At 44.8% G+C, this 24,917-nt stretch overlaps 1 protein-coding gene across 1 annotated transcript in view; it reads left to right on the forward strand.

Moving 5' to 3' along the window:
- The window catches only part of rptor (regulatory associated protein of MTOR, complex 1), a 330,716-nt gene that overhangs the window by 167,054 nt on the left and 138,745 nt on the right, over window positions 1-24,917 (forward strand). The window contains exons 9-10 of the mRNA XM_056279703.1: window positions 18,831-18,931; window positions 23,955-24,099. Of these exons, the coding sequence (XP_056135678.1) occupies window positions 18,831-18,931; window positions 23,955-24,099 (246 nt within the window). The remainder of the gene's footprint in view (window positions 1-18,830; window positions 18,932-23,954; window positions 24,100-24,917) is intronic.

Consider the following 24,917-nt stretch of genomic DNA (forward strand, 5'->3'; position numbering starts at 1 on the left):
AACCAGGACGCATACCCACATCCACAGACACGGCCAATTGTGTCTATAGGGACACCCGACCAAGCGGTAAGGTAACACGGAGACTCGATCTGGCGATCCCCATGGTGGTATGCAACGGAATAGACCACTGCGCTACCTTTTTCTTGTAGTCTACGAGCATATCCAACCTGAGCGGTCCCTCTCATATAATCATTCCTAAGCACAGGATTAGGAACGAGTATATTAGAGGGACAGCTCAGGTTGGACGGTTTGGAGACAAAGCAAGAGAGACAAGATTGAGATGGTTTGGACATGTGTGGAGGAGAGATGCTGGGTATACTGGGAGAAGGATGCTGAATATGGAGCTGCCAGGGAAGAGGAGAAGAGGAAGGCCAAAGAGGAGGTTTATGGATGTGGTGAGGGAGGACATGCAGGTGGCTGGTGTGACAGAGGAAGATGCAGAGGACAAGAAGAGATGGAAACGGATGATCCATTGTGGTGACCCCTAACGGGAGCAGCTGAAAGTAATAATAGTAGTAGTAGTAGTCTATGAGCACATCGTTTATTAATTTCCAATGGGAAATAATTTTGTTGGTTTTTTTCTTCTTATTTTGTGTTTATATTTTGTAGTTTTAAGCTTTTTTTTGTTTTTGTTTTTTGCCGGGGGGAGGGGGGGGTATGTAGCGAATTCAGGGGGCACCCGGAAACCACCACAGCCAGGACGCGAACCCAGGTCTCCCACACCACTGGCAGCTACGTTAACCAGTCGACTAAAGGGTCCGACCCGTTAGCCAACCGGCCAGCGAGTCTAGTCATTCATGCTCGTTACACTACCCCCCTCCCTCGGGAAGCGCGTCCCCGCACTTCAGCGTACCAGCTCCCTCGCGCCTCTGAGCGCACACGGTTCCGATGGACTCACAGTCTCACCATCCCACTTGTGACACCAGTGTAGCGAATTCGAGGGGGCAGTCGGGACGTGAACCCGGGTCTTCCTCACCACGGGCTGTGGTAACCCCATGGGAAATGGGGAATGAGCTGAAAGAAGATGTAGTACTTTTATGTTCGCCTTTTTTTAATGTTGCTACTGCCAAGATGAATTATGAATTAGTAGTCCTTCCCTCTAATTTTCACTCGCTTTCAATTCATGTCTTGCTCTTCCATCTCTCTGTCTGTACTCATGATCAAGCTTTCTTGCCCGCTGTCTGTTTTTTGTTTGTGCTATCTATCTATCTATCCATCCATCCATCCATCCATCTATCTATCTATCCGGCCATCCATCTATCTATCCGGCCATCCATCTATCTATCTATCTATCTATCTATCTATCTATCTATCTATCTATCTATCTATCTATCTATCTATCTATCTATCTATCTATCTATCTATCTATCTATCTATCTATCTATCTATCTATCTATCTATCTATCTATCTATCTATCTATCTATCAATCATCTATCTATCTATCCATCCACTCATCCAGCCATCCACATGTCTATCTATCCATCCATCCGTCCATCCATCCACCCATCTATCTATCTGATTTCACTGTTCTTTTTTCCTTCATTTTTCTCCCTTCCGACTAAACTAGATAATCACCACTCTGAGGCATCTGACAACCCCAAGGCTCTTATCCCCATCCACTCTTTATCTGCTCCATCTCCTTCCTCTCCCCTCACATCTCTCACTGGAGTACGCAGATGCTGATGGGGGGGACAAAAAGGAAATCCTTCATATTTTCTTTCCTTGCAAACACGGCACTATTTTGACCAGGGTTGGTGCAGGAGAGGATTTTTAGTCAGACTCTAAACCCCGTGACCTCATTCCGGTGACAGCACACAGCACTGACATGGGCGAATACTGACAGCAAACGGAAGACCTCAAAACACGTTGCACCTCAACATTGTTTCTGAAGTTCTGGCGCCCAGAGATAGTCGGAGGAAAATGGCTACCACCTCTTGAACCACGTGTTTGCTCCCACGGACCAGATGTGCCGGGAGCGTTCTCTCCTCTGTATCCCGCAGAGTTTTTGTACTAATGAGAATACGTACAGAAGTTGAGGGGGGTGAGCAACTGCTTTTAGAACAAAATTTCACATTTATCATTCGCTCTTTATGCAAGCTCAATAAGGAAATCCCAGAAAGTTGAATCAGTTCCTCTGGGCACGTTTGTTGAGACACAAATGTTCCATCGCTCATCTAATGTACCTTTTCCACTACCTGGCACCGGCTCAACTCGCCCTTTCTTGTTTTCCATTACTGGAAAGTACTGGCATTTTGGTAAGCGTTACCAATTTCCTGGTACCACCTTTGTCGAGGTTCCAAAAGAGACTGGGGCGGGTACCAACATCAATGCCGACCTCTGATTGGTCAGAGAAACGCGTCACTGCGTCATCAATGCTCGCATGGGATATCACCCGGCATTTTTAAATATCGAAGCGGAGTTATCTTAAAAGATTTTGAAATTGAAAACCATGCGTCGCTATGACGATCAGCTACACTGGGGGGGGGGGTACTGTTATGGTAATGGAAAACAACACAGAGGTGAGTCGAGTCGAGCTGGTACCGTGTAGTGGAAAAGGGGCATAACTGACCTCTTCAGTCTCAACTGACTGCAGGTATCCCCACCCTTATAAACAATACAGTGGCAAGGGCATCCGGGTGGTATGGCGGTCTATTCCGCTGCCTACCAACACGGGGATCGCCGTGTTACCTCCGGCTTGATCGGGCATTCCTACAGACATCCAAAGGAGTTGAATAAAGTGCAACTGGACTTGGTATATATCCGTGAAGACGTTTCGCCTCTCATCCAAGAGGCTTCCTCAGTTCGTGCCTTTCTGACTAGACCAAGCTAGTCTGACTGGCTGGTGGTGAGACTCAGATATTTAGCCTCTAGGAGTCGTTGTCAGAGCTATTGATATGCGTGGCTCTTTGTGTCCCGATGTTTAATCTAAATATCTGAGTCTCATCACCAGCCAGTCAGACTACCTTGGTCTAGTCAGAAAGGCACGAACTGAGGAAGCCTCTTGGATCAGAGGCGAAATGTCTTCACGGATATATACCAAGTCCAGTTGCACTTGATTCAACTCCTTTGGATAACCATGACCTGGATGAATGAGAACATTCACAGACATTCCTGCAGACACAATTGGCCGTGTCTGCAGGTGGGGAGCCGGATGTGGGTATGTGTCCTGGTCGCTGAACTAGCACCTCCTCTTGTCGGTCAGGGCAACTGTTCAGGGAGGAGGGGGAACTGGTAGGAATAGCGTGATTCTCCCATGCGCTACGCCCCCCCCCCCCCCGGCGAAACTCCTCACTGTCACGTGAAAAGAAAGGGCTAGCGACTCCACATGTATCAGAAGAGGCATGTGGTAGTCTGCAGCCCTCTCCATATTGGCAGAGCGGTTGGAGAAGTGATCGGGACAGCTCGGAAGAGTGGGATAATAAGCCAGATACAATTGGGGAGAACAAAGGGGGAACCCCCCCCCCCCCAAAAAAATACAGTGGCATAACGACCGAAACCATCGATCGGTTTCATGTGCACAACTACACCTGTCGCCATCTTCCAATGCTGTGATAACGGCCATTCCCAGATCCTCTGTGAATAGGACACATGGCCATTGAAACTCTGATTAATGGCCCCCTTAATTTGCATATGAAACTGATTGTTGGTTTCGGTCGTTATGCCACTGTACTGTTTATACAATACATTTCTCTCAGTAAATGTTGTGTCCAGATGAACTGATTCAACTTTCTGTGATTTATCATTAGGATTTTTTTTTTTACTCAGTCAACAATGAGTAAGAAAAAAACAGATTCAGTCTCAACGGAACGAGAAACGGAGCCAACGACGGCTCATTCACAGCTCGCTCGGAACTCTGTGTAAACACAACAGGTCCACAGCAAGTTCCATGAATGTCTCCACTGTGCCCCTGTTGTGTACCGATAGGTTTGAGACTAACATCCCAAAATATGCTTTCCCATGATTGTGAGAGGAAATATTAAAACTCTCTTCTTTTTATAAAGAAAAGGAGATTGTGTGGAGGACAGAACTGCTCCTGCTCCTCCCTGCCTTCTCACTGGCTCCTCTGTTATCCTTGAAAGGATGTTATCCTCTTCTTCACCCCACCGTACGCGTTCACACAACCGGTAAAAAAAGAAATTAAAAAAAATAATTATTTGTTTTTCTCCCTTTTTCTCCCCGATTGTATCCGGCCAATTACCCCACCCTTCCGAGCCATCCCGGTCGCTGCTCCGCCTCCTCCACATGCCTCCTCTGATACATGTGGAGTCGCCAGCCACTTCTTTTCACCTGACAGTGAGGAGTTTCACCAGGGGGACGTAGCACATGGGAGGATCACGCTATTCCCCCCAGTTCCCCCTCCCTCCCCTGAACAGGCGCCCCGACCGACCAGAGGAGGCGCTAGTGCAGCGACCAGGACACATACCCACACCCGACTTCCCACCTGCAGACATTGCCAATTGTGTCTGTAGGGACGCCCAGCCAAGCCGGAGGTAACACGGGGATTCGAACCGGCGATCCCCGTGTTGGTAAGCAGTGGAATAGACCGCTACACTACCTGGACGCCCCTATATTGCATTGTTGGGTGGTGTGTAAACATGCATGGGTCCTTAATTCCAAACTTGTGCATGAGCAATTTCATTGTATTGCCACAAAATTTGCAGTAGGTGGGGCGCCCTGGTGGCTCACCTGCTAGAGGGCTACCACACAAGGCTGAGTCCTTACTGCAGCGGCCTGGATTCGAATCCAGCCCGGGCCCTTTGCTGCATGTCATCCCCTCTCTCTGCCCCACCTTTCCTGTCTCTCTCTCGACTATCACTGTCAAATAAAGGCGAAAAATGCCAAAAACTAATCTAAAAAAGAAAAAAAATGCTGCATTAGGTACTGGGCCTTGTATAATCATTCATCTACATGTAGCGGTAGCTTGTATTCACATCTCAGTAGGCTGTTTCAAATATAAAAAATATAAAACCAAAAACCCACTGTGCTGTCCAAGGACAAGTCACAAAGATTCATTATGAAGCACATTGCACAACATGTAAGCAGCCATTATTTGAAAGAGCAGAGTCCCGAAGATTAATCACTATCAATTTATCAATTTAACTCTTTCTCTCCATCTCCTCTCCCTCTCATTATGTTGTTAAAATACAAGCGCATTCTAAGGGAGAGAGAACACCACGATGCCTGGCCTCTTTGTATGTCTACATGTTTATATAAGTTTGATTTATTATTGTTATTATTACTATATCCACAAATATTAAACCATACAGTAGCGCAGTGGTTAGCGCGGTCGCTTCACATCAAGAAGGTCTTGGGTTCAAGCCCCGGGGTAGTCCAACCATGGGGGTCGTCCCGGGTCATCCTCTGTGTGGAGTTTGCATGTTCTCCCCGTGTCTGGGTGGGTTTCCTCCCACAGTCCAAAGACATGTAGGTCAGGTGAATCGGCCGTACTAAATCGTCCTTAGGTGTGAATGTGTGTGTGTGTCGGCTGTGTGATAGACTGGCGGCCTGTCCAGGGTGTCTCCCTGCCTGCCGGCCAGTGACTGCTGGGATAGACTCCAGCATCCCCGTGACCCTGAGAGCAGGATAAGCGTTTTGGATGATAATGGATTAAATCATACTCTTTCATTTCTTGACCGACTCTCCACTCTTTACGCCCTCCATTTAATCTCCCATGTGGCTAACAAGGATGCTGGCTGATGATTCCTGCTCACAGCCTCTCATAGAGAGCCACCCTTGCGGAGCAGGGCACACCTGCTCCCCCCAGTGTCACGCGCTGCAGCCTGGCCACCAGCCTGTGCGCTGTTCACTGGGAATTAATGGCCTTAATGGAGTGACAGTTTATTGATCCTCGGTAGTAAAGTCTGTGTCGGTTACAGAAAAGGGGGGCCGAAAGGAATGAGTGCGACTCCTTTTGGGCCGGCCACAGAGAATCCCATGAATAATCAACCTGAGGATGTGTATTATTGTATATCCTCTCTGACCCAGCTTAATCAGTTTCACAGATGGTGCTATTCTTACCGAGCGGGTCTCTTTAGCCCCGGAGCTAGTGATTTGAGAATTACCCCTGGAAATGTGGATATGTTAATAATTCTAGTAAATAGACACACTGATTTTATTTATTTATTTATGTATCCAAGTGATTTTATGTCGCTATTGAAGTGAAAATGCACGTATATTTTGCACTTGCTGGCACATGTTTTGAGGTTGAGGACCATTTGCCGTGAACAAGACCGTGGCGTTGACTGTAATCTTGAATGTTTTGGTCCCTTTGTACTTTTCAGTACCCTGAGTGGCAGTTAAACTCAATATCATGCATAAATCCATATTTTGATCCAATCCATGATCTAAAGTAGTATTAACAACATTATGGAGCACCTTCTCAAAAACGGTATAAAAAGGTGCTTTCCGGAAAAGAAGGAAGAGGTTAATGAAACCCAGTAAAATCATCCATCCATCCATTATCCAAGCCGCTTATCCTGCTCTCAGGGTCACAGGGATGCCGGAGCCTATCCCAGCAGTCCATGGGCTGCAGGTGGGGAGAGGACAGGCCGCCAGGCCATCACACAGGGCCGACATACACACATACACACACACACATTCACACCTAGGGACAATTTAGTGTGGCCGATTCACCTGACCTACATGTCTTTGGACTGTGGGAGGAAACTGGAGCCCCCGGAGGAAACCCATGCAGACACGGCGAGAACATGTGAACTCCACACATAGGACGACCCGGGACAATCCCCGAGGTTGGACTACCCCGGGGCTCGAACCCAGGACCTTTTTGCCTTGAGGCGACCGTTCTAACCACTGCGCCACTGTGCCGCCCCCAGTAAAATCAATAAAGGAAAAAAGTGACATACACTACCGTTCAAAAGTTTGGGATCACCCAAACAATTTTGTGTTTTCCATGAAAAGTCACACTTATTCACCACCATATGTTGTGAAATGAATAGAAAATAGAGTCAAGACATTGACAAGCTTAGAAATAATGATTTGTATTTGAAATAAGATTTTTTTTACATCAAACTTTGCTTTCGTCAAAGAATCCTCCATTTGCAGCAATTACAGCATTGCAGACCTTTGGCATTCTAGCTGTTAATTTGTTGAGGTAATCTGGAGAAATTGCACCCCACGCTTCCAGAAGCAGCTCCCACAAGTTGGATTGGTTGGATGGGCACTTCTTTGAGCAGATTGAGTTTCTGGAGCATCACATTTGTGGGGTCAATTAAACGCTCAAAATGGCCAGAAAAAGAGAACTTTCATCTGAAACTCGACAGTCTATTCTTGTTCTTAGAAATGAAGGCTATTCCATGCGAGAAATTGCTAAGAAATTGAAGATTTCCTACACCGGTGTGTACTACTCCCTTCAGAGGACAGCACAGGTACTATTTAATGAAGATGCCAGTTGGGGACCTGTGAGGCGTCTGTTTCTCAAACTAGAGACTCTAATGTACTTATCTTCTTGCTCAGTTGTGCAACGCGGCCTCCCACTTCTTTTTCTACTCTGGTTAGAGCCTGTTTGTGCTGTCCTCTGAAGGGAGTAGTACACACCGGTGTAGGAAATCTTCAATTTCTTAGCAATTTCTCGCATGGAATAGCCTTCATTTCTAAGAACAAGAATAGACTGTCGAGTTTCAGATGAAAGTTCTCTTTTTCTGGCCATTTTGAGCGTTTAATTGACCCCACAAATGTGATGCTCCAGAAACTCAATCTGCTCAAAGAAGTGCCCATCCAACCAATCCAACTTGTGGGAGCTGCTTCTGGAAGCGTGGGGTGCAATTTCTCCAGATTACCTCAACAAATTAACAGCTAGAATGCCAAAGGTCTGCAATGCTGTAATTGCTGCAAATGGAGGATTCTTTGACGAAAGCAAAGTTTGATGTAAAAAAAATCTTATTTCAAATACAAATCATTATTTCTAACCTTGTCAATGTCTTGACTCTATTTTCTATTCATTTCACAACATATGGTGGCGAATAAGTGTGACTTTTCATGGAAAACACAAAATTGTTTGGGTGATCCCAAACTTTTGAACGGTAGTGTACATTGATTGACTAGTTACATCATAAATATGTAGAGCGAGTTAACAAACGGGTTATCAAACACAAACAAATTGGTAAAAAAAAAAAAAAGGTTTAGACTTTTTTCAAAGAATGTTGAATCAGTTCATCTGGATACAACGTTTCTTGACAGATGTGTATCTGTCGAGATGAAGTGATGATCAGAAGAACTGATTCAACCTTCTTTGATTTTCTTACCTGGATTATTGAGCATGTATCAACACATTTAGACGTATAGTATGTATTTACCAGCACAAATTCAGGTGGTCCAATCCATCTATCCATTTTTCCTTTAAAATTCTTTTTCCCCTCTTTAAGTTTATACAGTGGCTATTGAGCGAATATACTGTAATGGCTGCTGAGTGTCACTTGTTTGTGTTGACTATCCAAGCACCCTTGGCGGGGACACAAAGAGCTCAGCAGCCTGCCCTGTGTGGTTAGTTTTTACGTGCTAGGAATGGAGCCTAACAGCTGCTGCTTGTTCGTCCCCAAGAGGCGGCGGTAACAGAGCTGGGCGCTGTGTTGATTACGGGATTATTCTACATTCCTCTTCCCATAAGGCATTTTTGCGACCCTTGGCTGTTGTCACTGAGTCTGTCTCTAGCAGGAATTGTCTCTCTATCTTTCTGTATTTATGCTGTCGCAGTTACTTTTTCTTCCTATCATATTCACATTCCTATTTGTATTTATGTGAACTTCTCCAATACACTAAGGTTGCCCTGCTCGCGTTTAACTTTAATAACTAACAGCTTAGCAACCCCTTGGTGGATTTTATTCAATCATCAGCTCCAGCGTTGAATTGATCGCACTGAAGCCTCTGATTCTGTAGCGCCGGGTTGTGTGTGGCTTGTTTCTAGCTTGTGGCTAAGCTAACCAAACAATTATGCCAACTTTGCCCTGCGAGGAGCGTGTGCTTCTAAAGAAAGCAAATAGAAAGATCGCTGACCTTAAACAGTATGTTCGATGGCTCCATAAGAAGGACTCCCTCTTATGGAGTTCCCTCCTATTTTTGTCTACATGGTGATGCTGGCCCCTGGCTCAGGTCCTGGGCTGTTCCAGTGGCGTCTGGACACTGCATGGCATCCTCCTCATCATATTCTTCATATATTTTATAATTCTATTATAATTCTGTTATCTTCTTCCAATCTTGTATTCTTTAAATTGTGTAAACGCAACATGCATTGCTTGTCTATCTTGGGAGAGAGATCCCTCCTCTGTTGCTCTCCCTGAGGTTTCTTCATATTTTTTTTTAAGGAGTTGTTCCTTATCCGATTCGAGGGTCTAAGGACAGGATATTGTTTTCCTGTAAACCCCCCTTAGGCAAATTTGTAATTGATGATATTGGGTTATACAAATAAAATTGACTTCACCAGCTTCATGGACGTGGTATCTGGCCAATCCAAATGGATTGTTACTCTCAGTGCAACCAACCAGGCCACGGACAGCTCCACTTGTCCGTGGCTTTCCTCCTGCTCGACATCTAACCACCAGTTATGCTGGGCCAAAGTGGTGGTCCATGGTCGCAAGAGAGGCTCTGATGGGGCTGCCTCACCCACTTGCCTAAGCCATTTTGTGACCCTATCCGACGACACTCCAGTCCACCCAACTGATGCTACTGTGGCTCCGACACGTCTTGATGGGAGCCCTTCTGAGAAACTGGCACCTGCTGACACTGCAGCTACCTTGCTGCTGGCTAGCAGTGTTCAGGTGGCTCACCATCCTACTGTGATGCCAAAACAACAGCCCTCATCCTGGGTAATGACCTCCTCTTCTCGTCATAAGATCCTGAAAGAGGCCATGATTAGATGCTCTCAAAGTCTTCCGTGCCCCAAACCAGCAGAGAAATCCATTCTCAGAGCTGATTTTTCTGCCTCATCACAACAATTGTTTGCTCCGATACCACATCCCCAGTTGGCGATTTCAACTCACAGTTTGGATCGTGTACACCCACCGCCGACTTCTCCTCGTCCTCTTTTCCCCCCAGCCACATTAATAGTTGGAGATTCCATAATCAGGAACATCTGTTTTCTCAACGCAGTCACTCACTGTTTCCCTTGAGCCACAGTTCCTGATATCCTGAATAAACTCCCAGGGCTGCTGCGTTCACTCCCATCCTCCACCAATCAAGTGATTGTTCGTGTGGGGGACAAACGATGCAGCTTGTCAGCAGTCTGTATTAACCAAAAAGGATTTTATTGACCATTTCAGCTTTTTAAGTACTTGTGGAAAGTCTGTATTCCGACACTGGCCCATTTCAGCAGAATCCTCAGCCTGCACACGTGACTCGTTTCCACCTGCAGAGCTTACAATATTGGTTTTATTGACAATTTTAATGTTTTGGGATCATCTCGCCTTCTTATGAGCTGATGGAGTCCACCCAAACAGGCTGGGTAACCGGATGCTAGCAGCCAACTTGCAGCATGCCGTACAGTCCTGTCCATGTGACTGACCGTTAACATCCCATGCTTCCCTCCCGGAGCCTCCGCTTTCACCTGTGGTGGTACTCGACGGTACTGTTCCACCCGCTGGCTCCCTCAGGTGGCCTCATCTGTCATTGACCCTCTCGCCGGGAGTTTTCCACATACAGACTATTATTAGGCACTGTGCGTCTCATCCACGCAACATAACTAATAGTAGAAACAACAACAACCGAATATCTGGAGCAAATATCAGCAATTTGCATCCTATTTGTTGTACTCCCGTTGGTTTTATAATTCTGCTTTGACACCAAATAATTTTGGCCTCTTGAATGTGAGATCGCTGGGTAATAAGTCCTTTATCATTAATGATTTTATTGTTTCTAATAATCTGTACTTTTTTGTGATTACTGAGACATGGCTGCCGCCAGGGGGCACTGTTCCCCTGATTGAGGCTATCCCCCCTGATTTTGCATATTTTCATAGTCCCAGGCCATCTGGAAGAGGGGGTGGCCTCGCTGTTTTTTATAAGTTACATTTTAAGTGCCATCCTGTTACTTTTGGTAATTTTATCTCATTTGAGGTTTTATGTTTTTTAATCATTGGCCCTCCCCCTTTACTCTGCATCTTAATTTATACGCCCCTAATTAAGTTAGGTCAGAAAACCCAAAGATAAAACTATCTATTGTCATGCCAAAATATGACAGGGTCCTTATTCTTGGTGATTTTAATATTCATTTTTAATATCATTTTTAATATTAATTTTTGGGGGGATTTTATAGACTCTTTTAACCTCATTTAATTTGTTAATTGGGCCACACATTCCAAAGACCACATCTTAAACCTTGTACTCCTACCTGTTCTCTCTCTTGAATGTCTTAATCTGGTGGGTATGCCTGTATCTGACCATAAAGCTGTCATTTTCATAGTCCCACTAGAACTAGCTATTTCTAGTTACTATCCTAAAACATGCTCTTGCATTCTCAATGCTGGCTCTGCAGTTAAATTCTGTGATACTTTTAATTCATCATCCCCTAATCCCTCTTTATCCCCCCCTCAGTCCAGAATGCAGTGTAAAATTCATTCAATGATCAGTGCTTATCCATCCTTGACCAAATTGCCCCATTTAAAACTAAGAAACAAAAATCAAATAACCTCCCCTGATTGAATGATCACACTTGTGCCCTTAGAAGACTCTGTAGAAAATCAGAACGACAATGGAAGGTCAACATGTCTGAATTAGCACATAACACCCTTAAAACCAAATGTTAATTTACCACAAGGCAGTTAAGGATGCGAGATCAGCATACTTCTCTGAACTAATATCAAGGAATAACCACAATCCCAAAGTTCTCTTCAAGGTAATTGACTGTTATTAATTGTCCCTCCATTTGTCTTTTTGAACCTGATGTTGAGTTGTAAATAGGGTGAAGATATCAGGTTCCAAATCCAGCCAGGCTCTTGCATTTGTTCCATTTCCCATGTTAATTCTAACTTTTTTACTCAGTTACGATTTCAGTGTTAGAGAACACAATCTCTGTTATGAACTCCTCCCCCTGCATCTTAGACATCATTCCCACTAAGCTGCTCAATGATGTATTTTCAACTATTAGCCCCGTTATTTAGCAAATTCTTAATAATTATCTGTTTCTTTTTCAGACAGTTTTAAGCATGCCACTGTTCACCCATTGCTAAATAAACTTAATTTATATCCCCTATCCTTAAGTAGCTACAGACCAATCTCCAAATTGTCTTTTCTATCGAAGATTCTGGATAGAGTAATTTCATCTCAATTGATTATTTTTATGAACACTAATAGTGTTTTTAACAGTTTCCAGTCTGGTTTTAGAGCACTTTATAGTACTGAGACAGCTCTAGTTAAGGTCACGAATGGGCTACTTCTGACTGCAGATGGAGGTGACTGCTCAATTTTAGTTTTTTTAGACGTAAGTGCTGCCTTTGATACAGTCGATCACAATATCCTCTTACACCACTTAGAAAGTTCAGTTGGCATCAAAGGCTCGGGTCTTAGCTTATTACGCTCTTACCTCACCAACAGAACTTTTTCTGTTGTTTTGGTAACTCTACTTCCTCAATGGCTCAGTTGAGTTGTGGTGTCCCTCGGGCTCAGTTCTTGGCCCTCTTCTCTTTTCTAGATACATCTTACCCATCGGCCAGGTCATTCAAAATCACAATATGCTTTACCATTTTTATGCTGACGACACTCAGCTATACATGCCACCAGAACCCACAGATCCTAGCACCATAATAAGTCTCACGAATTGCCTTTCTGATATTAAATCCTGGATGTCCAAAAATGTTCTCAAATTTAACAATAATAAGTGTGGGATCATTCTGTCCGGTCCCAAAAACTCCATCAGCCCTTTTTTGTACTAGTCTTGGTGGTCTGTCAGGAAGTCTTAGGCAGGCTGCTAGGAATCGAGGGGTAATATTCGATGCTAACCTTGGTTTTGTTAATCAAATCAAACATGTTGCACATTCATGCTTTCTCCAGCTCAAGCTAATCGCCAAAATTAGGTAATTTTTATCAATTACTACTACTACTACTACTACTTTCGGCTGCTCCCGTTAGGGGTCGCCACAGGGGATCATCCGTTTCCATTTCTTCCTGTCTTCTGCGTCTTCCTCTGTCACATCAGCCACCTGCATGTCTTCCCTCACCACATCCATAAACCTCCTCTTTGGCCTTCCTCTTCTCCTCTTCCCTGGCAGCTCCATATTCAGCATCCTTCTCCCAATATACTCAGCATCTCTCCTCCACACATGTCCAAGCCATCTCAATCTTGCCTCTCTTGCTTTGTCTCCAAACCGTCCAACCTGAGCGGTCCCTCTAATATAATCGTTCCTAATCCTGTCCTTCTTCGTAACTCCCAGTGAAAATCTTAGCATCTTCAACTCTGCCACCTCCAGCTCCGCCTCCTGTCTTTTCGTCAGTGCCACTGTCTCCAAACCATATAACATAGCTGGTCTCACAACCATCTTGTAAACTTTCCCTTTAACTCTTGCTGGTACCCTTCTGTCGCAAATCACTCCTGACACACTTCTCCACCCACTCCAACCTGCCTGCACTCTCTTTTTCACCTCTCTACTGCACTCCCCGTTACTTTGGACAGTTGACCCCAAGTATTTAAACTCAGATGCCTTTGTCACCTCCACTCCTTGCATCCTGACCATTCCACTGTCCTCTCTCTCATTCACGCATAGGTATTCCGTCTTGCTCCTACTGACTTTCATTCCTCTTCTCTCTAGTGCATACCTCCACCTCTCCAGGCTCTCCTCGACCTGCACCCTACTCTCGCTACAGATCACAATGTCATCCGCGAACATCATCGTCCACGGAGACTCCTGCCTGATCTTTTCCGTCAACCTGTCCATCACCATTGCAAACAAGAAAGGGCTAAGAGCCGATCCTTGATGTGATCCCACCTCCACCTTGAACCCATCTGTCATTCCAACCGCACACCTCACCATTGTCACACTTCCCTCATACGTATCCTGCACCACTCCTACATACTTCTCTGCAACTCCTGACTTCCTCATACAATACCACACCTCCTCTCTCGGCACTCTGTCATAAGCTTTCTCTAAATCTACAAAGACACAATGCAACTCTTTCTGGCCTTCTCTATACTTCTCAATCAACATTCTCAAAGCAAACATCGCATCTGTAGTGCTCTTTCGTGGCATGAAACCATACTGCTGCTCGCTGATCGTCACCTCTCCTCTTAACCTAGCTTCTATTACTCTTTCCCAAATCTTCATGCTGTGGCTGATCAACTTTATACCTCTGTAGTTGTTACAGTTCTGCACATCGCCCTTGTTCTTGAAAATCGGTACCAGTATGCTTCTTCTCCACTCCTCAGGCATCCTCTCACTTTCCAGGATTGTGTTAAACAATCTAGTTAGAAACTCCACTGCCATCTCTCCTAAACATCTCCATGCCTCCACAGGTATGTCATCAGGACCAACTGCCTTTCCATTCTTCATCCTCTTCATAGCTGCCCTCACTTCCTCCTTGCTAATCCGCTGAACTTCCTGATTCACTATCCCTACATCATCCAACCTTCTCTCTCTCTCATTTTCTTCATTCATCAGCCCCTCAAAGTATTCCTTCCACCTTCTTAGCACACTCTCCTCGCTTGTCAGCACATTTCCATCTCTATCCTTGATCGCCCTAACTTGCTGCACATCCTTTGCAGCTTGGTCCCTCTGTCTAGCCAATCGGTACAAGTCCTTTTCTCCTTCCTTAGTGTCTAACCTGTCATACAACTCACCATACGCCTTTTCCTTTGCCTTTGCCACCTCTCTCTTTGCTTTACGCTGCATCTCCTTGTACTCCTGTCTACTTTCTTCATCTCTCTGACTATCCCACTTCTTCTTTGCCAACCTTTTCCTCTGTATAATTTGCTGTACTTCCTCATTCCACCACCAAGTCTCCTTGTCTTCCTTCCTCTGTCCTGATGACATACCAAGTACCTTCCTAGCTGTCTCCCTCACTATTTCTGCAGTGGTTTTCCAGCCATCTGGCAACTCTTCACTACCACCCAGTGCCTGTCTTAACTCCTGCCTGAACTCCACACAACAGTCTTCCTTCTTCAACTGCCACCATTTAATCTTCGGCTGTGTCTTCACTCGCTTCCTCTTCTTGGTCTCCAAAGTCATCCTACAGACCACCATCCGATGCTGCCTGGCTACGCTCTCCCCTGTCACCACCTTGCAGTCTCCAATCCCTTTTAGATGGTGCCTTCTACATAAGATATAGTCCACCTGTGTGCACTTTCCTCCACTCTTGTACGTCACCCTGTGTTCCTCCCTCTTCTTGAAATATGTATTCACCACAGCCATTTCCATCCTTTTCACAAAATCGACCACCATCTGTCGTTCCACATTTCTCTTCTTGACTCCATACTTTCCCATCACCTCCTCATCACCTCTGTTCCCTTCACCAACATGTCCATTGAAGTCCGCTCCAATCACCACTCTCTCCTCCTTGGGTACCCTCTCCACCATGTCGTCCAACTCATTCCAGAATTCTTCTTTTTCATCCATCTCACACCCAACTTGCGGGGCATATGCGCTGATAACATTCAGCAATAAACCTTCAATTTCCAGCTTCATACTCATCACTCTGTCTGACACTCTCTTCACCTCCAGCACGCCCTTGACATACTCTTCCTTCAGAATTACCCCTACCCCATTTCTCCTCCCATTCACACCATGGTAGAAGAGTTTGAACCCACCTCCGATACTCCTGGCCTTACTCCCCTTCCACCTGGTCTCTTGCACACACAGTATGCCTACCTTTCTTCTTTCCATCATGTCAGCCAGCTCTCTCCCTTTACCAGTCATAGTGCCAACATTCAAAGTTCCAACTCTCACCTCCACATGCCTACCCTTCCTCCTCTCTAGCTGCCTCTGGACATGCTTTCCTCCTCTCCTTCTCCTTCGCCCAACAGTAGCATAGTTTCCACCGACACCCTGCTGGTTAATAGTACCGGTGGCGGTCGTTGGTAACCCGGGCCTCGACCGATCCGGTATGTAAGTCTTATTTATGATCCGCATATTTGATTTGGCAAAGATTTTACGCCGGATGCCCTTCCTGACGCAACCCTCCCCATTTGTCCGGGCTTGGGACCGGCACTAAGGATGCACTGGCTTGTGCATCCTCAGTGGCTGGGTTAATTTTTTTAATTTTTTTTTTTAATTTTAATTTTTAATTTTTATCAATTACTGATCTGCAAATATTTGCACATGCTGTTATCTATTCTCCTGGTATCAGCAAGGGCTCCCTCCACCATCTGCAGTTGGTACAAAATGCCGCTGCTCGGCTCATTACCGGGACAAAGATGCATGACCATATCACTCCTGTGCTTGCCTCCCTGCACTGGCTCCTTGTTATTTTTTGAATTGATTTTAAAAATTTATTGCTCACTTTTAAGGCTTTAAATGGTCTTGCGCCTACATATATTTCTGATTTATTGACCTGGTATACACCCTCTCAACCATTAAGATCCACAGATGGAGCCCTGCTGGTTATTCCTAGATCTCGGTTTGTTACAAAGGGTGATCAGGCTTTTTGCTGTTAGAGCCCCCACACTATGGAACTCTCTTCCTGTCGAACTAACACTAACCAAGTCTCTAGTTTCTTTTAAATCTCATCTTGAAACTTTTCTTTTTATGAAAGCTTTTACAAATGTTTGAGACTTGTTTTTTATGTATTTATACTGTTTTTATTTTTACTCTAACTTATTTGGGCTTATTCTTGTTTTGCCTTGTCTGGTTTTATTTCCTTGTAAAACACTTTGTAACATTGTTTTAGAAAAGTGTTTTATAAATAGTTATTATTATTATTATTATTGTTAGTAGCAGCAGCAGTAGTAGTAGTAGTAGTAGTAATAGTAGTAGTAATATTCCTACTGGGATCCATTACGCTTTATCTCCATCTTTGTCTGTCTATCCGTCATGTGTCTGTTTGTCAGTCTTTCACTCTTGCACCAAACCCAGTTTTTTGTGTTTATATTTTCATGTGAATGGCCATATGTGCTCCAGGAACCTCTAGTAAGTGAAAGGGGGCAGGACAAGGTGGCAGATAAATGGGATTTGAGGTATCGGCCTCTGTGAGCTAAAGAGGTCTGTCCAGAGGAAGAACAAAGACTGCGGTCCAGTGCTGCAACACCACTGCTCCCTCACTTTAGTTATGTCTAGCCTTCTAATCACTAAGAAAATCTCTTAGTGTGTGTGTTTGTGTGTGTGTGTGTGGGGGGGGGGTGTTAGGTCAACACATCACTAATTTCATTATTATCCTCATCACCTATGCAGTCACCTCAGATATACATTCGCATGCCTGTATTCCTCCCCTTCTAGTCCAGTTAGCAGTTTTTGCTCCCACTGACTGAGTAATCTAAACCACTGTAAATGTATTTTTTATTTTATTTGTTAGATTTTGCCATTGTCAACCACAACTCTTAACAGTGTGTTTAATTAGATTAACCATTAGCCTAGTTGTCGTCTACTCCATCTCAGTGTCAGCTTTTTGTCACTCCTCCGTCTTGTGTTTAGTGATCATAGCCCATTAATTCCCTTTTCTTCTTGTGTTGTGTTGTTTTTTTGTTTCATCAGAGATTAAGGGGAAACGGAGTAAATCTTTTTATTGCCTCACAATAGCATTTCCCCTTTCCAACTTAGATTAGAACTCTGAGAATACAGTGTGGAAAAGATGATTTCCTCTGTGCCACCACGGCAATTACTGTCATATCTTCCTGGTGTGGAACGGAAACCTCCACTCTCCTTTCAGTGGCACTCCACTCTCCGGTCACGGAGTACCAGAAATCTCATGTTGAGAGCTACAGATGAGTGAGCCTCAGAGTCAAATTAGATTCACGGGTTTACTAGGCACACGTTGGGACACATGGCTGTGCACTTAGTCATTCTACTCAGGCATGCTTGAGGTTGAAAACATCAAAACATTCTAAATAAATAAGAATAAACACCTGAGAGGCAGAGTGGCACTGAGATCTCATTCTCTAAAGCTGATTTTCCTGACCCGAGTCAAACATTCAGCTTCCATTGGCAAGTCATATATGGCAGTGCTCTGTCACAATCAAAACTGCGGGGTGTCCGGGTAGCGTGGCAGTCTATTCCGTAGCCTATCAACACCGGGATCGCCAGTTCGAATCTCTGTGTTAGCTCCGGCTTGGTCGGGCGTCCCTACAGACACAATTGGCCATGTCTGCAGGTGGGAAAAGCCAGATGTGGGTATGTGTCCTGGTCACTGCACTAGCACCTCCTCTAGCGATCCCCCTGGTGAAACTCCTCACTTGTCAGGTGAAAAGAAGCAGCTGGTGACTCCACATGTATAGGAGGAGACACGTGGTAGTCTGCAGCCCTCCCCGGGTCAGCAGAGGGGGTGGAGCAGAGATCGGGGACGGCTTGGAAGAGCGGGGTAATTGGCCAAGTACAATTGGGAGAAAAGGGGGGGGGTAGAGTAGCAGAATGTTCCTCTGAACCCTTTCCCCCTGTTTTTGCCCCTCATACCACTGTCTTGTTCCAATAAGAAATGCTACCATTTCTTCCTTTGGTTTAATTATTTCCTCTGATGCTCAGCTTTTAATAATTATACATAAACCAAAATATTTGACACAAAGTGGTGTTGCCCTTTCTGGAAGTCACTCCGGTCAGCAGTGCAAACACACGCAAAATGCAAACATCTTTCAAGATATGGTAAGCCAACATGGCTGAGTCGTTGTGATTTTGTGCTGTAAGTTGACTGTATGCCAGGCGCCGGGTACTGCTGACACAGAGCCATCTGCATTCTGCATTGCTGTGTAGGATCCCGGGCAGACTCAACGACAGACGCACTCCCCTGGGAGAACTTAACTGGATCTTCACAGCCATCACCGACACCATTGCCTGGAACGTGCTTCCCAGAGGTGAGGTTGTACACACACACACACACACTTTTGTTCTTCTGTAATAATAATAATAAATCAATCTTATATAGCACTTGTGAGGACAGGTGAAATTGTGAGGACCCGCATTGACTACTATCATTCCCTAGCCCATAACATTACATTTAAACTTCAGAACTACATGCCTAAACTTAACCCTTACCTTAACCTAATCCTAATTCTAACCCCAATCCTTACACTAAAATAGACCCTTAAAGAAGTGAGGACCTTCTGTTGCCTACCAACACGGGGATCACCGGTTCGAATCCCCATGTTACCTCCGGCTTGGTTGGGTGTCCCTACAGACACAATTGGCCGTGTCTGCGGGAGGGAAGCCAGATGTGGGTATGTGTCCAGGTTGCTGCACTAGCGCCTCCTCTGGTCGGTCGTGGCAACTGTTCGGGGGGGGGGACTGGGGGGAATAGCATGATCCACCCACGCACTACGTCCCCCTGGCGAAACTCCTCACTGTCAGGTGAAAAGGGGTGGCTGGCGACTCCACGTGTATCAGAGGAGGCATGTGGTAATCTGCAGCCCTCCCCGAATCGGCAGAGGCGGTGGAGCAGTGTCCGGGACAGCTCGGAAGAGTGGGGTACTTGGCCAAATACAATTGGGAGAAAAAGAGGGGGGGATCCAAAAAAAAAAGATTATACCTTTACTGACTCAAGTTTCCCAGGTTATAATAACCAACACACACAAACACACATCCCCCCCCCCCTTTTTTTTCTTTTCAATTTTCTCTCTTTTTCCCCCCAGTTGAATCTTGGCAATTACCCCGCTCTTTTTTTTTTTTTTTTTGAGCTGTCCCGGTCACTGCTCCACTCTCTCTCTGCCGGTCCGGGGGGCACCCCGACCAACCAGAGGAGGCGCTAGTGCAGCGACCAGGACAAATACCCACATCCGACTTCCCACCCACAGACACGGCCAACTGTGTCTATAGGACGCCCGACCAAGCCGGAGGTAACACGGGGATTCGAACCGCCGACCCCCGTGTTGGTAAGCAACAGAATAGACCGCTACACTACCCGGGCGCCCGACACACATTTTCTACCTTTACTGACTCAGGTTGCCCAGGTTGTGACAACCAACACACACAAAATATTTATTATATATATATGTGTGTGTGTATATATATATATACACTCACCGGCCACTTTATTAGGCACACCTGTCCAACTGCTCGTTAACGCAAATTTCTAATCAGCCAGTCACATGGCAGCAACTCAATGCATTTAGGCATGTAGACATGGTCAAGACGATCTGCTGCAGTTCAAACCGAGCATCAGAATGGGGAAGAAAGGTGATTTAAGTGACTTTGAACGGGGCATGGTTGTTGGTGCCAGACAGGCTGGTCTGAGTATTTCAGAAACTGCTGATCTACTGGGATTTTCATGCACAACCATCTCTAGGGTTTACAGAGAATGGTCTGAAAAAGAGAAAATATCCAGTGAGCGGCAGTTCTGTGGGCGAAAATGCCTTGTTGATGCCAGAGGTCAGAGGAGAATGGCCAGACTGGTTCGAGCTGACAGAAAGGCAACAGTAACTCAAATAACCACTCATTACAACCGAGGTATGCAGAAGGGCATCTCTGAATGCACAACACGTCGAACCTTGAGGCAGATGGGCTACAGCAGCAGAAGACCACACCGGGTGCCACTCCTGTCAGCTAAGAACAGGAAACTGAGGCTACAATTCGCACAGGCTCACCAAAATTGGACAATAGAAGATTGGAAAAACGTTGCTTGGTCTGATGAGTCTCGATTTCTGCTGCGGTGTGTTTGGGGTCATTGTCTCTTGAAACACCCATTTCAAGGGCATTTCCTCTTCGGCATAAGGCAACTTGACTTCTTCAAGTATTTTGATGTATTTAAACTGATCCATGATCCCTGTTATGCGATAAATAGGCCCGACACCATAGTATGAGAAACATCCCCATATCATGATGCTTGCGCCACCATGCTTCACTATCTTCACAGTGTACTCTGGCTTGCATTCAGTGTTTGGGGGTCGTCTGACAAACTGTCTGTGGCCCCTAGACCCCAAAAAGAACAATCTTGCTTTCAGCAGTCCACAAAATGTTGCGCCATTTCTCTTTAGGCCAGTCAATGTGTTCTTTGGCAAATTGTAACCTCTTCAGCACATGTCGTTTTTTCAACAATGGGACTTTGCGGGGGCTTCTTGCCGAAAGCTTGGCTTCACATAGGCGTCTTCTAGTTGTTACAGTACTCACAGGTAACTTTAGACCTTCTTTGATCTCCCTGGTGCTGATCATTGGCTGAGTCTTTGCTATTTTGGCCATTCTTCGATCCATAAGAATGGTAGTTTTCTATTTTCTTCCACGTCTTTCAGGTTTTGGTTGCCATTTTAAAGCATTTGCGATCATTTTAGCTGAGCAGCCTATAATTTTCTGCACTTCTTTATATGTTTTCCTCTCTCCAATCAACTTTTTAATCAAAGTACGCTGTTCTTCTGAGCAATGTCGGGAACGACCCATTTTACTCAGATTTTCAGAGAGAAATGCACTAGAACCAGCATGTACAACATTTGCTGCCTTTGTCCTTAAATAAGGGCCACCTGTTTGACACCTGTTTTTTCACAGCTGAATGACCTCCCTGATTGAACTCCACACTGCTATTATTTTGAACACGCCCCTTTCAATTAATGATTCAATTACACAGAATCAGCAGCATGCATGTCATGACTGTTGGGTCTGTTGGTTTTCTATTACTCTATTACAGCTACTAGTAAGTTATTTTCCATGTAGAAATATAATTTCTACCAAAAACAGTGATTGATCTGCTTAGTGATGTTGGACTGCTATTATTTTCAACACAACTGTATATATCTGTCTCTTCCTTGCATGTGATGTATACTGTTCATTTCTCAAATGGTTTACCTGTAAGTCCTTTGCATTAAATACACTCACAAAACACACACACACAAACATGCCCAGACATAGAGATAAACACAGACTCCCCCGAGGCTCGCTGAATCCCAGTAAGAATAGCAATGTGACAACACTGATGGCTGTATAATCCATGTATGCCCCTTGGGCACCGCTGTTAATTAAGTACCCCTCACTGGAGAATCCTTATAATTTTAACACCTAATCCAACAACCCTCCCCCCCTCCACACATACACACATTATTAAATATATTCATATATATATGCAGTGTGCATAATTGTCGACTAATCGTTCATGTGTTTGTAGCACTGTGCAGTAAGAAGTTACAGTAGTGGCAGTGCATCTACAGTAGATATGCAGCTGGGGACAACTACTAAGATGCAGCAGTCATGAATGCCCTAATAACGGTAGTAAAACAAAATCTCCCTCTCGCCCTTTTTCGGGTGGTGTGTGTCTTCTTCAAGCTCAGGTCCTCTACCAGAGGCCTGAGAGTTCGAGGGTTCTGCACAGTATCTTAGCTGTTCCTAGGACCACACTCTTCTGGACAGAGACCTCAGATGTTGTTCCTGGAATCTGCTGGAGCCACGCTCCCAGTTTTGGGGGGGATCACAGCCCCTAGTGCTCCCATTATCATGAACTGTGTGGTCATCCTGTTGGAACCTCTCCATCTCAAGTTGTGACAGTAGCTTCTTTCTATTGATGCTCAACCATTGAGCCACCAGCTGTTTCTGAGTCAGTGTGGAAGTAGGTCTCCTACTGGTCCACAGTTCCCACAAACACTTCATATAGCTCCTCTCCTTGGGTCTGCTGTTACAGTAGCATTCCATCAAGTCTAGGTCTGAGCTAGTTGGCTTGTATAGCATTAGGAGTCTTAAGAGTCTAAGCCACGGATTCTTTCCGGATACACATCCCAACAGGGGTTTGAACCCCTGATCTCTGGCAGGAAAGCAGATGTTCTTACCTACTGTGATATCCAGCTGCTTAAAAAAAGATATATATATATATAGAGAGAGAGAGAGACAGCACACACATATGTGTGTGTGCATGTGACGTGCGGCATTTATACACACACACACACAGATTTTGGATGTACCTATTTCAGACCTGCATCACCACTTTAATTGTTTACCTGTGTCACTGTGTCAGACACACAGTCAGACAACTCTCTCATACCAAGCAGACCTTCTCTCTCAGACCTAGCAGACCTTCTCTCTCATACCAAGCAGACCTTCTCTCTCAGACCTAGCAGACCTTCTGTCTCAGACCTAGCAGACCTTCTCTCTCAGACCTAGCAGACCTTCTCTCTCAGACCTAGCAGACATTCTGTCTCAGACCTAGCAGACCTTCTGTCTCAGACCTAGCAGACCTTCTCTCTCAGACCTAGCAGACCTTCTGTCTCAGACCTAGCAGACCTTCTGTCTCAGACCTAGCAGACCTTCTCTCTCAGACCTAGCAGACCTTCTCTCTCAGACCTAGCAGACATTCTGTCTCAGACCTAGCAGACCTTCTCTCTCAGACCTAGCAGACATTCTGTCTCAGACCTAGCAGACATTCTGTCTCAGACCTAGTAGACCTAGCAGACCATCTCTCTCAGACCTAGCAGACCTTCTCTCTCAGACCTAGCAGACCTTCTGTCTCAGACCTAGCAGTTATTAGAAGGTATGGATTGTCAGGGAATTCGCCTGGCATCATTAAAGTGAATTAGTGAATACATTAATGAGTGAATTAAATGTCAACACCAACCATCACTTTAATCTACCGCAACATCAGTACAGTACTTATGTGCACTGTATCCAGTGAAAACACACAATTTCCTTGTTTTTCTCAGATACTTTCTAACGTGTCCATTTTCCTTTTTTTCCTCCACCTAGTTTGAACTTAATCTTATGTAGTTCCAGGTCAAATGTCTTGGTTTTTCTCTCTCTCTCTCTCTCTCTCTCTCTCTCTCTCTCTCTCTCTCTCTCTCTCTCTCTCTCTCTCCTGTCTCTCTGTCTCTCTCTGTCCCTCTCTGTCTCTCTCTCTCTCTCTCTCTCTCTCTCTCTCTCTCTCTCTCTCTCTCTCTCTCTCTCTCTCTCTCTCTCTCTCTCTCTCTCTCTCAGATTTATTCCAAAAGTTGTTTCGTCAGGACCTGCTGGTGGCCAGCCTGTTCCGCAATTTCCTATTGGCTGAAAGGATAATGAGGTCATACAACTGTACACCAGTCAGCAGTCCACGCCTGCCCCCTACATACATGCACGCTATGTGGTAAGAAACACACACACACAGACACACACACATACACTGGTTTGTAACGTATGGGGTACAGGTGGCTCATGAACCATACTGTAGGTATGTAGATATTTCTATACACATCTATAGAAGGATAATATAGAAGGATAATATGCCTCTAAGTAAATTAAAGTTTTTGATCAGAGGAGAAGAATGTCTGAAGCTTCTCTGCTGGTGCAAATTTCTTTATTAAAATGTTAGTTCAAGGCAGCAAACACTGATGTTACAGTATAGCTTTCTCACGTCACAATGGAAAGTACATCTTCAAATTTTTTCACAAAAAAGTACTTATATACTCTTTTTAAGATATCCTTGGCTCAGCATTTTCACTTTTTATTTTTCAAAAAAAAAGTCCGGGAATTTATCGGTGTTTAAACCGATCTGCTCCTTTTAAAAAATCTGGATATTTTTCAGTGAAAATCGTCAAAAACCGAAAACGCTGAACCTTGACGATATCACACATGCAGTAAAGTGTAGGGACACTGAGCAGCAGTGTGTTTGTATTGCTCTCCCTAAAATCATATTGAGTCCTATTGAGTCTTACCGGTACTGTCCACACATGGTATTACTTTCTACCAGAAATTTGTATTTATGTATGTAGTGTTTGTTTGTTTGTTTGTTTGTTTGTTTGTTTGTTTGTTTGTTTGTTTGTTTGTTTGTTTGTTTTGGTGGGTGAAGGATATAGTATGTACTTTTTTCAAACGATAAATTTACAACAATAAGGCAAACATTACAATTGAAAACTTTTCATCCAATGTAACTCATTTATTATTGTTGTTATTATTCTTAACAGT

Source organism: Lampris incognitus, chromosome 5 (genome assembly GCF_029633865.1).
Source record: "Lampris incognitus isolate fLamInc1 chromosome 5, fLamInc1.hap2, whole genome shotgun sequence".
Classification (NCBI taxonomy): Eukaryota; Metazoa; Chordata; class Actinopteri; order Lampriformes; family Lampridae; genus Lampris; species Lampris incognitus.